The 15,615-nt window shown below is 41.5% G+C and overlaps 1 protein-coding gene across 2 annotated transcripts; it reads right to left on the reverse strand.

The window, feature by feature from the left end:
* Positions 1–97: 97 nt before the first annotated feature.
* On the reverse strand, positions 98–14,242 carry PARL (presenilin associated rhomboid like). Of its 2 annotated transcripts, XM_052804996.1 has the most exons (11): positions 14,192–14,242; positions 13,813–14,108; positions 12,825–13,023; positions 12,428–12,568; positions 9,774–9,822; positions 7,698–7,793; positions 6,150–6,299; positions 5,621–5,691; positions 4,171–4,272; positions 2,240–2,337; positions 98–424 (listed from the first exon to the last, which is right to left on the reverse strand). In XM_052804996.1, the coding sequence occupies exons 1-11, from the start codon at positions 14,240–14,242 to the stop codon at positions 307–309; spliced, it is 1,371 nt and encodes a 456-aa protein (XP_052660956.1). In that variant the 3' UTR covers positions 98–306. The 2 variants fall into 2 exon arrangements, with proteins under 2 accessions (XP_052660956.1, XP_052660955.1); XM_052804995.1 differs by lacking the exons at positions 13,813–14,108; positions 14,192–14,242 and adding an exon at positions 13,111–13,269.
* Positions 14,243–15,615: the final 1,373 nt, after the last annotated feature.

Raw genomic sequence — 15,615 nt, forward strand, 5'->3', positions numbered from 1 at the left:
TACGCCATTTTGAAGTTTTTTGGACAGAGCTTTTGGTGACTTCATTGGAAAGCTTTTTTTTATTCCTCCTTTAAAAAATGTAATGCAGACTGTTACCTCAGAAAGCAACAGGATAAAAACCTTTATTGTTCCACCTTTGTCAGAGTTCATCTTCTATTGATATGCATTTTTGTAACTGTAGTTTACATTAGAAACTTCAGCTCCTTAGAGGCTTAATGTAGAGTAGCAAAAAACCTTCAAAACCAATTCAATCCCATGTCTTCAAGTAATATACCACTTGGGCACAACGAATCTCTAGGATTAGAATCAGTTAGATCTTCCACCTCCTCCTTTTCCTGTCGTCTTTGTCCTCATTTCATGCCAAGCTTTCACCAGTGGTTCTCTGTTCTTCCATATGAGCTCGTGGCCATAAGTCACGTACCACCTGAGAAAAAAAAAAAAACCTACTTAAAACTAACTGCAGCTTTTCTCTGTATCTGAGGAACAGGCTGATCACTAAAATTAAGTAACTCAACTGCTCTGTATAGGAGACAAAATAAACTGAGGCAGAAAGAACAACATTCTTAGAAAGTGGCAGTGGCAGTTAAGCCCCTTGTTCTCTTGACTCCTAATAGTTAACTTTGTGTTCTTGCTTGTCTCAGTCCTGAAAATGAATTGTTTTCATGCCTTTGATTTCATGCTCTCATGATTTCTGTTTAAAAAGGATACAAAAAACTATTTCCATTTAAGACACTTTTAAAACAGTACTGTTGCTTGTGCTAATCCTTACTGACAATACCAAGTGAAAGTGTTTTTCTCATACGTAAATACAACTGCCCCGTAAGGAACAGCCACACTCCATTCAAAGTGAATTTTCTTCTATAAACATCTAAATGAAGATTTAATCTATTGAAGTGTTCTAGCTTAATTTATAGTCATAGAGAACTATATTTGCTGATATATGAATATCAACATCAGTGATTAAGCAAGGGAGGTTATGGTAGAGAGGAGATGCAGGAGGGGAAGCAACCATATGGAAATAGGCTGAAGGTTCTCCCACAAGCCTAACTTCACACCTGAGTCCTGAATAACAAAAGCACTTTTAAATGAGCCATCAGCCAGTGCTAGGTGAACTGGCCATTCCTTTAAATCATATAGGCGCTTTCCAAAGTCGACAATTGTCTGTGAGGCAATGTTTTAGGATGAAGTGACCAAAATGATCACAGAGTAGAACACACAGGTAGAACATGTAGGCGAGGAAGGCAAGATACTTGTTAACTCAAGAGATTTTTACTGCAACTGCTATCCTATTTTAATAACAAGTGAATCTGCATTATAATGAACAAGCTGATATAGATACACCATGGCAGAAAGTAGTTACGAATTAGCAAGACTACATCAAATGCATTTGTGATGCCAGAGAAGGGGAGAAAAGGAGACTGTGCAGCACAGAACTTATGACACCAAAGCCAAGAAATCGCAAAGGCAAACCAGTTCGTGCACCAAAATAAGTGTCCTCTAACTGTTCTTTGTCTGGCCTAATTAAATCTCAGGTACGCTTTTAAAATGCCTACATAAAATGTTTAAAAATGTTCCTAGCAATAAGAGTATAAATTAAGACAACATTGCAATCAGGTAGAAGGAGAAAAACTCATTAGGTAATGTAGTTCGAACGTGGAACAATGCAGAACTGTTTCCTACAAACTGGTTTCTAGTAGTTCTTTCCAATTAGGAAGGCTCCACACAAAGACAATGCAGCAACACTGAGAAACAGCAGTAGAGGCTGCTCAAAGGAATTTGGCCTGAGCTTATACTAACTCTGTAGCTCTCTCTAAATTGGCAATTACAGGAAAAACACTAAGACAAAGAAATTTTCTTAGCTGTTGAATTCTAAAGTTATTTTAATTTGTCCATGCTGTGTTTTGTGAGAATCTTTTCTGCCTTGTGACTCTCCAATGTGCTGGGGAGAGCAGGACAGAGACAGCCAGCCCAGGTTAAGGTGACAGGACAATCTGACATCTAATCTATCATTCTAAGGCAGTTCAGCTCAATTTCTTTCATTTGCTTTCATAAAGCATCTGTTAACAGTATTTTCCACAGAATTTTGTAGCACTACAAGGGTAACAGTGAGTTGTCTTCAATGCTACTTAAGACAACTTTCCAAAAAACCCACACACTTCAGAGACAAGAGGAAGAGGAAAAAAAATCACAGGATGAATTTAAATATGAAGCAAACAGAAGTTAGTAAGTACTGACTTACATTCCAAAGAGAGCTCCCCCAAGATGTGCAGCATGGTCAAAAAGTCTCCAGCCTAGAGCAAGCCCTGCAGTATCAAATGCAATTATGGCTTTTAAAGCCTGGAAAGGAACAGAACATGGATGGACAGGATCAGTCACAGCATATAATGGCCACTGATAACAGAGTTTCCTATTCTGGCACAGAGCAAAAATTTGGGATCAAAAAACATCCCGTAAATTTTATATCAAAGCAATCACTGTTAATAAAAAAGTTTTAAAACAGACTCAGTCCTTAGCTGTACTGTGCTGTCAAAATATAGACATGAGCAGCTACAGAATAGTGTGGGGTAGGAATGTGTCTTTTTCAAATATTCAGTCTCTTCCAATCTTCATTTCTAAGCATTCCAAACTCGGGTCAGGAAAAAAAGAAAGCAAGTTACTTGAAAGAGTACATGCTATAAAAGACACCACAAAATACGTAACTGCAACATTCTCATTCACCAGTTCTGACACAGCTTAGATTTATGTGCATCTGTTGTCCCAAACACAACCCTCTAGTGGATGGAATATGTGAGGCAACATGCCTGTCATCTTATCTGCCATAAATTGATCATCACACTTTCCTAAATGACACATCTGTTGGAAGGTAGAAAACCAGGATGATAGTGAACAACTCCATGGCCAGAAACAGCATGAGCAATGGTATACCATCCTCAGGAGACACAAACCACCGTAACTGTAATTATGCAAAATTTTACTAAGTGCCTCACTCCAAAAGTCCAACAGATTTAATGTTAGGATGAAATGTTACTTTAAGTAGGATTTCTTTCCTTAAGCATACGTGTTAGAATACCAGCTATATTGCTACATTGGCTTGTTTATTTTAAAAGCCGATTACAGTATATGTAAGGTAGGCTAAAAGAGTACATAAAGTTTAGAAATACAATTACATAGTAGGGCTAAAATTATTCCAACATTTACACTGCAATAGCCAATGTTGCTCTTATTTTACTGTTGCAATGAGCACTTCCTCAGGGCAACGCTCTCTGTGGCTCTGCCAACATTTCTACCCTGGCCATTTTCTTTAGGAAAGATGCAGTTAAAGGACAGCATGCAAAAAACCCAGGTCCACTCAAGCAGAAGTGCAAGAAAAATGTGAAGGCTACATCTAAGAACGCTTGTTCAAATCTGTAAGCTTCACTTACAAAAAATATTAGATCTCATGATCTCGACATGACAAACCTTAACTGCTTTAAGTATAACAGTAAAACAACTTTAAGTAGTGGACCAAGGATGATTAACTTATTAAAACAAGTCAAGATATACATGAGAAGCTTTTCTTATATGGGGCAGTGGATGTGCTTAAAAGAACTTAATGAAACAAAACCCGAGTCCTAGTACCACAAATGAAGAAAAGCCTCAGTAGGTTATTTCTAAGCCTAACAGTGTTCTTAAAAGTATCAAAAGATGGTATCTAAATGGGGAGGCAGGTATTCCTCTAGGGCTGGAATGTTATTTCCCTTGAGAAGTGAAATTCTGTTTTTCCCATCTTGATAAATTTTTCTTCAAAAAGAGTGTATCAGTTAGATAAGCCTGTAACAAGTGCTGCCATAAAAATATCACCCATCAGAAAGAACAGTATGTGTATGCATATTTCCTCAGACAGGTGAACCTGAGTCCCTCCCAACTTCTTTTACCTCTTAGTATCAGATTTGAAACAGACCCATGGAGGATGATGGAATTTAGGATAATTCTAAATTCACTACACACTTGTGCAATGACCGTGTTAGGCTGCAACAATTCAGAATCCATCTCCACCATGACCTGTATTCTCTTTCAAAATAAATTTAACAGCTTAGGAACACAAACGCAGGGGACACATGCTCAGATACTGGAGAGGTATGGGGAAAATGTTTTAAGAGTAGGATTTCTTTGAAGTTCAAAGGCACTTACATTTCCTGCTGTAAATGTGAACATTGGAAGAAATATGATGGCTAGTTTTGCTTCTGGCATCTTTGTACATACGGCCGCAAGGACAGTCATTATAGCTCCTGACTGTAAATACATTAAAAGACATGAAAGTAAGCTGAGACGTTACATAAGGGAAAACTTATTTTTCTGCATGTGAACCCATTTGCCTTTTATTTTCAAATGCAGCCCTGTGGTAAACCTCAAAGTACAAAGCACCACAGCAAAGTTCAGAATAAAAATAAAACAAGAGACCATTATTTAATTTCAATATCTGAAATTAAAAATACTGGAAAAAAAATACCCCTCAGATGCTCTTACATAATTAAGAAATAACCCCCTCAATTTTTAAGATAACAATTTATGTTAATGTGCTTTTTCCCCAGTAAACCCTAGAAATCTAACATATATTAATCAAACACAGACATTCCAGATGAAGGGAGTCATTCTGAAGCTTGTACCAAAACAAGGAAAATAACAGATGGACGGGGACAAGAAATCTTTTGATAGTGAAACAAGCAATTCCCTGGTCTGTACTAAATTGACCATGGGCTTTTGTATCCATGAAATATCTCAATGGAAAGGCTGTGAATACAGTAAACTAATGCAACGTGTGGCAATTTCAGTAAACTCAGATCAATAAGACTAATGGAAAGTAACTTGCTCCAGACATAGTTTATTCACAAGATAAAGGGACAATACATAGACAGCACTACCAAAAATTCTAACTTCAGGACAGCTCAAAGATTTTTTTTTTTTTTATTATTCCAATTGAAAAGTAAGAATCGGACTTTTGGCTTTTATGAAAATTGTTCAGAAAAGTAAGTTAAGAAGCCTTTAAAACTTGAGAAACAGCTAGGTTTACCTCAAACTTATAGCAAGTTAAGTGTTTTAAAATGTTCTACTACTAAAAATACTTGTAAAGAACAGACAACCACAACACCTCCTCTGCCTGCCTCATACCTTTCATACTGTGAGACTTTTGGCAGGAGTGCTGCCCTTCCTGCACAGCATGCCCTACAACTTCCACTAGTATCACATGCTGATTTTGATTGTCTGATTACATTATCTCTTTCTAAAGTATTCTCTTTTCAATTAGAGAAGACTGATACACAATTAGGAAATAACATTTATGAAATAAGTTACAGAACTGAACTATCTGCTCAGTCACAAGAGGTCCTGCTGTTAAGTTCTCATTTACAATCTGTTACCATTAATTGGCATTAGTTCTATGCTGCTGCGAGAGTTAACGTATTTGAAGAACAGGCAAGTTCTTGCACAGGAATCACTGCCTGGTTACTTGGTTTTGGTAAACCTTCCTAGTTTCCATTATCCCAAATATATTCTTGGCTTTTAAGTGGGTTAAAGAATACAGCAGGCTTTGAAAATTACTTCAAAAATCGTTATAAGGTCTCCCATATTCCAAGATACTTACAGCTCCAAGGGATGGTTCAAACCTTCCAGTGGCCATTTTGGCAACGTAACTGACAAAAGTGGAGATAACCCCTAGAAAGGAAAAATGACTGTTGGAAACAATGCCAGCAATACAGATAAACATCAGAAAGTACAACATGTTATCTGAACATCTTCCTAAAGAAGCTAGTGTAGGTGGTGTGGTGGGCTTTGTTTTGTTTTGTGGGGGGTTTGTTTTAACTTGAATTAACTGTAATCTTTTCCCATGAAACTTCCATGACTCTGTATTAAGAGCTATTTTATTTTGGTAGCTAAGCATGAATTAAACCCAGATACTTGTATTGTCATGATATTCTGAAGCCCAATACCCTAAACCCATCACAATTCTGTATGACAGCAGATAAATACTGCAGTTAGTATAGAGCAATGTGTGGGACTGAACAATGGCCGGCCATCTCTCATCATACATCTATTAACCATGCACAGACTTTATTTGCATGAATACATATTTATATTTTTTAAGTGTTGTAAATATATATATTTAACATTACCAGCAGAAAGATACACTGCAATGAACTGCTCACATCCCAAAAGAGAGACAATGCTGCTGGAAAAACTCCATAAAACATACATATTTGCTGCCATGTGGAATAGAGAGAAGTGACTAAACGTAGATAGCAGCATGGGAGAACACAGGGCTCCTACGAAAAACAATGAAAAAAAAAAAGTCAGTGTTTTAATTTGCTTCAACTTATATGTCATGCAGCCTAGAAATTTATCAAGACATACTATAGGCTAATTATGCTTAGAATTCTCACATACAAGCTATGTAATAAACCTAGAAATGTAACAAATATCAAATTCCACACAATACTGTTTGAAAGGTAGAAAATATACCCCAGAGATATGCAAGCTGTACCAACAGCTACTTTAGAAAGTTTTAATTACCTACTGGGGAACGTTCCACCTAAAACATTTATCTTATGACACATCTCCTATGCTTTGGAAAGGATAAAAGAGATTTTATTTATATATGTATATGGTGAAAGATTTTTAACATATTATATGAGCACCTATAAAAATTATTTTGCTACAGAGATGGACTTATAAAGAAAAATTAGTGTTCTTTTCAAAAAGCTACTAGCTCTAATCACTGAAGCAGCAGCCTTGAAAATGCAAAAAAGCCAATTAGCAGGTTTGAAGGTCAACATTACTTAAAATAGGAGTGTTTGGGGTGACTGATGCTCAGATCTGGATAGTAGCTATCTTTAGCTTTGTGTGGGGAATTGGTTGAGTTTCCACTTTTTCAGCAGAAATTAAAAGGATAGCAGAAAGTACTCTCCTAACGCATGTTTGTCTCATCCTTTTCTTTTCTCTACTGTGGAAATGAAAGCCAATCGTTGTGCCATTAAATACTAGTAACTTGCTTCCCTAAGTTAACCTCTTCAAAACATTTCACACACAGTGAAAGCCAAGTTTGTGTTTTGTTTTGATGTGACCCAAAGCACAGCTTTGAAACAAGGACTCTGTACATAACATACAGACTAATCCTTGTCCATTGATGAAAGCACACATACATATATGACTGATGACCGTTCTATCTGCATCCCACAGAACATTAAGGGGGACGAGGGGGTCGTGGAGGAAATCACATTTGAGTCTAGTTTTTGAATGGCATTACATAGTACAGTTTATTTTCCTCCTTCCCAAGGAGTGGCATGATTCACATTCTGTCCATGAAAGCAGTAGGGGTTGGTATCACTGGGAGAAGTGCCTCTTCACCTTTACAAAGGCAGGAGCTGCATCCTACTGAATGCAGTAAAAGGCCAGATAGCAGGCAACAGTTTTGACATTACAATATTTAGAAAAGCACCAGTGTTTTGTTTCTTTGTTTTAAAAAATCAGATCCATTACTACTAACTTTTTCCCCCTCCAGCCATTTCCTGTCTAGACAGAATAATGTGTTTGGGCATGACTGAGATTGCTTGTGGGTGATGGAGCTACAAGTAAGCCATGTGCCATCTGAAGCTTCTGTAGTATGATCAGAGGCTCTATTACATCCCAATGTAGAAAAGTCACCCAAATTACTGTTCACTTACTGGAGGATGGATCTGAGGTGAAATATGTAAACATAATCCGTCGCATGCCAGGCAGCCTCCATAAACAGAATACAAAGACATTTGCAGCTATAATGCCTTTTAAGAGGAAAAAAAGTATAAAAACAAATTATGAATGTAACACACCATAATGCTTACTGTAAACAAGCATTCAAAAGTAAGCTTACAAGAATCATACTTTTTCTATTAAAAGCAGGATCCACTTCTTACTTTATAGAGTTTAGAAAAAGCAGAGAAAAATATTGAAAGCTCTATTTATGTAGTGGAAGTCTTTCAGAAATACTAATTTAATTGCAACTGTTTTAACATACAGTGTAATGAATGCAACAGTCCAGAAAAATCTGTACTGAAGATGTTCAAGCTATGGTTTCAAACTTCTATACCACTGTAGAACAAATGAAACAAGAACCAGCTTAAGAGGCCTCATTTCTTGCCTCTGTAGCTGCTTATTCCCAAATGCCACCAATACGCTGCACAGTTGCATTTAACTGCACAGGGAAGGGAGAAGACTAGGGGAACCATACAAACATGCAATACACATCCTGTCCATGTTTGGAGGAACTTTGGTTTTGAGGGATTTGTAAAGATACTGTTTAGAGATCAAGCATAAAAAGTTGAGCTGGCATTGCTAAGGCATAGTCACCTTTGGGAGATAGCAAACGTGCAGCTTTTCACTTCACAGATGTTTAGTGCAATCTTACTTTATTTTAAATGAGAATGTAGATGATTAGAAACATAATGATGCAAATTTAACATGTTTCAAGTGCCTTCTCTATTTCTATCCAAGCCTTTAGGTATTTGAAATGTTTTGTAATAGCTAGAAACATTAAAGGGGAAAATAATTGCGATTCCTTTACATAATGGTAAATGTCACATAATTATTCTCTTTTTGGAGTTTGCAACAAAATGCAAGACATGCGGAAAACTACAACATATAAATCCTAGAACCAAAATTTCAATAGATCTCTTCTTTCGACACTCCATCCTATTCCACCATGCTCTTTCATTAAAGGAAGTATTTTCCTTGCATGCTAAATCAAGATGTTACAGAACTGTCAACAATTTCAGTACAGTAAGCCCAACTTTGTTATGGTAATCAAGGGTTAAGTATGCAAACGGCTCAGGGTCTAACAACTAGAATTTGTATTGCTTGTTAGATTAACTAGATATTGAGGGGACGCTCTAGAGACTACAGAATATGAATCTTCACCACCCCCACCCCAATACAGTATCTGTATTGTGACCTGGCTTGCATGTTGAAAAGCAATTCAAAGCATTGTACAAAACTTCTTGACAGCACTTGTTAACTGAGTGGCCTGAGATTATTTTTGCCTCAAACATTCAGCACTTATGCAATCTATTCTTAGACTGGGTGTCAACTCTTCAAAGAGTTAGTAAGTTGGTTGAAAATTTTCTTCTAAAATGTTTCTGTAGAAAAGTAAATGACATAGAAATAGTGTTTAAGTAACCTTATGCTAACAACCTGCTACTACAGATTCAGTGAATACTTAATTAGAATATGGAACAGCAGATATGGCTCAGCTACTTTATTTGGATTTGAATCAAGTTCTCATCAATTTCTCTCCACACATTACTTTTATTAAATTTATCTTGGGGATTTCAAGTGACATTAGGCTAACCAATCAAAACTACATCGTAACCAAAGGAAAGCTCACAAGATAATTTTATGCGATTTTACATACATCATGCTGAAAACAAGAAGCAACTATTAGAGAATTTTATTTTCGCATAGCAGTGGAATATATACGCTGATTCCTTCTGAAAACATTTGCTGTTTTTCACAGTTCCTGAGAAAAGTGTTGCCAGGAGAGGATTCTAGCTAATCCTCCACGCTCTCTTGCACAGATGTATAGGAATTTTTTTAATAGTTTGTGAGAAGGAAGTGTAGCAGAAATACTGTATGTGCAGGTCTAAGTTTACAATGCTTTGTGCCTAACAACCTAAACATGGTATGAAAGCCATCTGTTTTAACATACTGTACCTGTTTGCCATATTTCTCTTCCTGTGAATGTCTAATACTTGTAAGCTAACACAAACCTGTCACAGTCCGCTGACCCTCAGTCAGGTTATTCCACCAGCTGTTAACCTGGAATGGAATTGTTGCACATCAACGCCACTGTAGAATATTTGCAATTTCAAGAACAGTCATGTGAAGTTCTAACTTTTTAAGAATGGAAAGCATTTCTTTGAAATCTGTTAAGTAAATTGATTTCAAACTTTTTTACTTCTGACTGGTTTAGCTTTTCGAGTTGGCATTTCCTTGCTCAAGAACAGTTATCTACTCTCCTTTTCATAAAATGTCCCAACGTAGATGAAGAGTTTCTTCAAAAAGAATGGGGTTATATCCTTTTACACAACTCCATGGGTTTACCTCTGCTTGTACTAAACAAGGATCTAGCCCATAATGCTTACTTTAGCAGATTAGCCAAAGTTAGCATAAACCCTGCCTTGACTAAGCCTCACCCTAATGCTGTCTAATATGACACCACCCACCTTTGAGAGATTCCACTTTTGTGCCACGGTCACTTTTGCAGGGGTGGCTCACAAGATGTGGAATCCATTCCCCCTTGCATCCAGCTCACCCAGCCCTCCTCCAAATTTAAAACCCCTGAAAAAGTTTATTTTGAGCGCAGTCAGACCACAGACAAATTCCACCCCCTTTCCCTTCCTCAGCTTTCAGAATCATTTTGGACAAATATTTTATTGATAGCTTAATGACCTTCCAACCATACTGATGGGGACAATGTCATAAAAATTATCTGTAGGTTGGAGGCGGGGGGAAATAACACTGTATGAAACAAACCATTCACTATTTGATATCAAAGTAACAACTTAATTATATTTTTTTTGTTTAATTCTCTGGCACAGGATACAGATACCAGTATTTCCTACAAAGTTGTCCAGTGTAAGAACACTAAACAAACATGATTTTTCTACAATACAAGTAGATGCCCTCAGAAGCTACTTGGAGGATCCTGAACTTCCAAAAATAGAACTTACCAGTTGAAGATGGAGATTGGGAGTTTAAGCCTATTAACAACAGGGCAGTTTTGTTTGTGTTTGCTTTTTTTTTTTTTACATTTTTTTAATAGCTAATCACCAAATCTTCCCCTTCAGGTTTTGAAGGAAAACAAAAGTATAATACCAACATTACTTAAAATATTAAGTGGCAATCACAATCTCGCCTGTAGTTCATATACACTGAGCAAGAAAGCATGCTGTACTGGGCTTGGCTAGGACAGAGTTAATTTTCTTTATAGCAGCTCATACATGGTGCTGTGTTTTAGATTTTTGACCAAAACAGTACTGATAACACACTAATGTTCTAGCTTTTGCTGAACAGTGTTTATACAGCATCAAGGCATTTCCTGTTTCTCACGCTGCCCCTACAATGAATAGACTGGGGGTGCGCAATAGGCTGGGAGGGGACACAACCAGGCAGGTGGCCCAAACTAAGCAAAGCAATATTTCCTACCATATAATGTCATGTTCATCAATAAAAGGAAAAAGAGAGGATTTTAGGAGGTTTAGCCATCTTTTGCTCATGAACTGGCTGGGCATTGGTCTACCCACAGGAGACTGTGAGCGACTGCCTTTGTGTCACTTGGTTTCATTTTCTTCTCTCTTCTCCCACTTATCAAACAATTTTTTGGTGGTTGTTTTATCTTTACCCTCAAGTTTTCTCACTTTTATTCTTTCTTTCCTCTTCCCCCATCCCACTGGGAGTTTGTGTGGGAAGAAAGTGAGCAGCTGTGTGGTGCTAGCTGCCCACCAGGGTTAACCCACAACACACACCCATTTCGAAAGAGGTACCGCAGCGCACACAGTGCACATTACAGGAACAACTCCTCTGTGTCCTACCCAGGACCCTGTGCTTCTCCAGCTCCACACTCAGCCCTACTTTCCTTGGACAAGCAGACCAAGGAGTCTTGATTACAAGGAGTAATCAAGCCTGGTCTATCAGAAGCCACAGCAGTTACCTTGAAAAAAATATAAAATGTACATGCACGTTTACTTTTAGTTTTCAGTTAAGTGTAAACTAATAACTGATACTTTTGGGATGTCAACTAAATTTATAACGCATCTTGCAGCACTTATGTTGTTCTTACTACCCAAACTCCAAAGTATTTGCACAGAAATGTCAGCTCTCAAAGAAAAAAAGCCCTCTAAACCCTCATATCTGTGAGGTATAGGTTGAAAATACGAATGCATTTCAGAAGCCAGAGAATTAAATAAAACCTTATGCTTAAGGTTCAGAATTTAAGCTAGCTCTGTCTGCTTTGGGAATTCCATGTTCACTTCTGAGAACACCTGGACATAGCAAGAATAGTTTTTTTGTTTTTTTTTTTTTTTTTTTACAGTGGAAAAGCAAAAAGTACCTAGTTTAGATATAGAAACTACTACTGCTGACCTCTCTTCCCTGCATTTCAGGGTGAGGATGGTATTTTTCTCCAGTATAGCTTCTGCAGTAATACTGTGAGTTACAGTTTTTCTTGTAAGGAAACCTATCTACTCTAATTTGCTGAAAACCTATTACTTCTCCAAGTTACAAATCAGGACAAACAGGACAAGTATCTGTTGTACAAATGGTGCTCGCAGATGCGCCTACACCAGAGGAAAGACACGGTCGTGTTTTACGCTCTGGCAGGGACCCACCCGTGTGCAAACAGGCCGGGCCTGGCTCTGTGTACCTGCTTTCTGAAGTCCCCCCTCTTCTGTGGCCGTATTTTATCCAACCAGTCTGCTCGAGCTTCCTCAAAATAGGTCTGGACCCGCGACTTGAGCGACTCGTACTGCCAGATGGCGGCGGATCCGAAGGCAGAGCCTGTGAACTTAGCGATACCGGATAAAGTCAAAATGAAGGCACCGTCCCGTGGCTTCGGCCGAGGAAGCCGGGCTCCCCCTGACCTTACGTTACACGCCATTCCCAGTCGCTCGGCCCTGAGCAACGCCAGCACGTTAACGGGAACTAAGGCACCGCTGACAGACGGGGGTCCCGCCACGGAGCCGCCCCCCGGGGCTCCCTGCCGACCCCGCTCCCCCTCCCCGGCCGGACACGGCAACCGCCGGCCCGCGGGAGCCGCTTACCCCCACCGCGAAGAGCAGCGGCTTGACCAGGCGCCGCGGCGAGGGGCGGCCGGCGCGGGTCGGCGGCGGCGGCGGGCAGAGGCTGCGGCGGGGGGGCGGCGGGCCGGGCCGCGCTTCGGCGGCGGCGGCGGCAGGGGGCTCCTCGGGCCGCGCCCGCGCCCGGCGGAAGCCCTGTCGCTGCTCCAGCAGCACCGTCAGTCTGCGGGGGAAAGACGCGGACCGTCAGCAGCAGCGCCGCGCCCGCCCGCCCCGCAGCCGCCCCCTCCCCGGCCCGGCCCGGCGGTACCTGTACGGCCGCGGGCCCCAGGCGCGGGCCCAGCACCGCCACGCCATGTTGGGCGCCTCCCCGCGCCCCAAGCTCTTCCGGGGCAGCCGGACACCGTCTTGCGGGCGCTGCCGTGGGCGCCCGGCGGCGGGGCCGGGACACCCGCTCGGTCACCCCCAGCCCGCCGGGCGGGGGCGGCGGCCCGGGGGCAGCTCCCCAGAGCCGCGGGACCGCTCCGCACGGTGGGCGCCCCCGGGGCTCCCGGCGCCGTGCCGGGGGGGGGAGGGCATTTCCGGCAGTGCCGCGACTGCTGCCGGCCGCCGGGTCGGGTCCGCCCACGTCCTGCCCCGGCCGCCAAGTCGAGAGGGTTGTCCCGGCTCTGCCCCGCCATAGTGGGAATGGCGCGGCGGGGCGCGCGGCCCCTTTGGCCGCCATGATGAGCGTGGCAGCTCCTTTACCTCCGGGCCCTCTTGGCGAGTAGTGCTTGCGCCATATAGTTAGAGGCTTCCATGGGTTTAATATATTCTTTTCACTAGAAGCCTCCCGGAATAGGGAGAGCCTGTCTCCTCCTACCCTGAGGCTCAGCCGGCAGCAGTGCAAGAAGCAGGGAGGAGGCCGAGGCTGCTGCCTCAGCCTTGCCTTTCTCCGCCTTGCCTTTCTCCACCACGTGGCTCCACTTCACCACGCCTCACCACCTTACTTGGCTCCTCTGCCCTGCCTCACCTCGCCTCACCACCGGGCTGCTCCAGCGAAGGGCTGTGTGTGGCTAACCGGGCACAAGGCTGCTGCCCCGCGGCCTCCTCTCGGGCCTCTTCGCCACACTCGCCCTTGCCCGAGTCGGGTGCCCCCTGGTCCCCTGGCTGCCGGCCGGGGCTCCAGGTCTCCAGCACTGTGCTGCTCTTCCTGGTGTAATCTTCATGCCGGCCGTGCAGCCTGGCAGCTGCCGGCCAGGCTGGTGAGGCGGCATACTGGCAGAGAGCAGTCGCCACCCAGCTGGTGCTGTAAACACCGAGGGCCTCCTGAAATTAAATGGAAGAAGAAAATAGGTGTGTTGGCTTTGAAAATAACTTGTAATTTGTAAGTTTCAAGAATTTGCATGCACCTTTCCGGTTATCTGTGTTGCTGTGGAGATACTGATGGGACAGCCAGTCATGCCTGGGCCTCCAGAGATCAGAGTGCAGAGCTGCCAAAATCAAGCAGCTGGACAAGCAGCGGTTTATCGCAGAGGTGCGTGGGGAGGATGAGAGGCAGCAGCCACGTGTTGCAGCAGGGCAAGTTCTGTGTGGGTGTGAGGAACACACTCCACAGGAGAGCGGTTGTGCTGTCCCCAGCCCTGGAGGCCGCTCCGTTGTGACTGGACGGGGCTTGGGCGACCTGACCCAACGTTGAAGCTGTGCTTCAGTGGGAGGTTGGCGTCAATGTGGTCCCTTCCAAACCAGATTATTCTTTAGTTCATTGTGTGAAGGGAAAGTTAATAGCAAGATAAGAATGATCTGTATATTGTAATTGCAAGTGGCTATAAGCCTGATTAGACTATTAATAAGTTACACCAGCTTCAGGAGCACAGTTACAAAGTCAAATTGTTTGGAAGTGGAGAGGAAATGAACTATCGTTGTTTCTTTTTTTTTTTTTTTAAACAAGTAGTGAAAGAGTTTGCCTTCCCAAGGCCAGACTCTGACCTCAGGAAACCTGTGTAAGCCTGTGGTGGGAGACTGCTCTGAGTGGTTTATTACTGTATTTAAATCTCTATTTTATCTCTTTCTGATTGCACTGGTGGGCATGGCTCAGCCTCAGAATTTGCTTGAACTAAGAAACGATTAGCAGGTTCAAAGTCATATATTGCTGGCGTTAAAATGTATATATTCATATGTAAATGAAACCGGTCTTGTAATCAATGCTCTGTCTCTGTTTTTCTGTTTAACAAAATGAAAAAGAAGTAAAAGAGTTTTTTAACCTTCCAGTTTAGACACTTTTATCACTCATTTTTGCTTCCGGAGAGCATATCAGGAGTGATTTGTTTATTTAAGTGACTTAAATATTTTTCTTTGTTAACCTTTTCTGTCCTCTGTTCAAACCACATACATTTTGGCTGTGCTGTTTTTAATGTTAAGCTGATCTTTTTGCTCCCCCAGGGCTTGTTTTTATCACAGTACAGTTCTTAGTTGTATATAGCCTATGTGTGCAGTTTGCGAGGGATGATGCTCTGGGCTTTACGCATTTATTTGATTTTGGTTTATGGTCATTCTGCTTTGGACAGTTGCAAAGCGTATTTGCTATTAGTTGTGCCATCATCTCAAATCTACAAACAGTGACAGTGTATGGCAGCAAGTACAATCAAGTCCTGAAGGGCAGGGTGTACGTGGTACAGGTTGAAAGAGGAGGATGGATGTGGTGTTGGTTGAAGTAACAAGCTCTTTGCTTTTGAAATCTTCTCTTTTGCACATGGTTTCTATTAGCAAACTCTCTTACCCTGTTAAAGCAATGCATTTTGGTGGCATTACTTTTATTGTTAAAACTAGAAGAGGT

Source organism: Harpia harpyja, chromosome 12 (assembly GCF_026419915.1).
Source record: "Harpia harpyja isolate bHarHar1 chromosome 12, bHarHar1 primary haplotype, whole genome shotgun sequence".
NCBI classification, from domain to species: Eukaryota; Metazoa; Chordata; class Aves; order Accipitriformes; family Accipitridae; genus Harpia; species Harpia harpyja.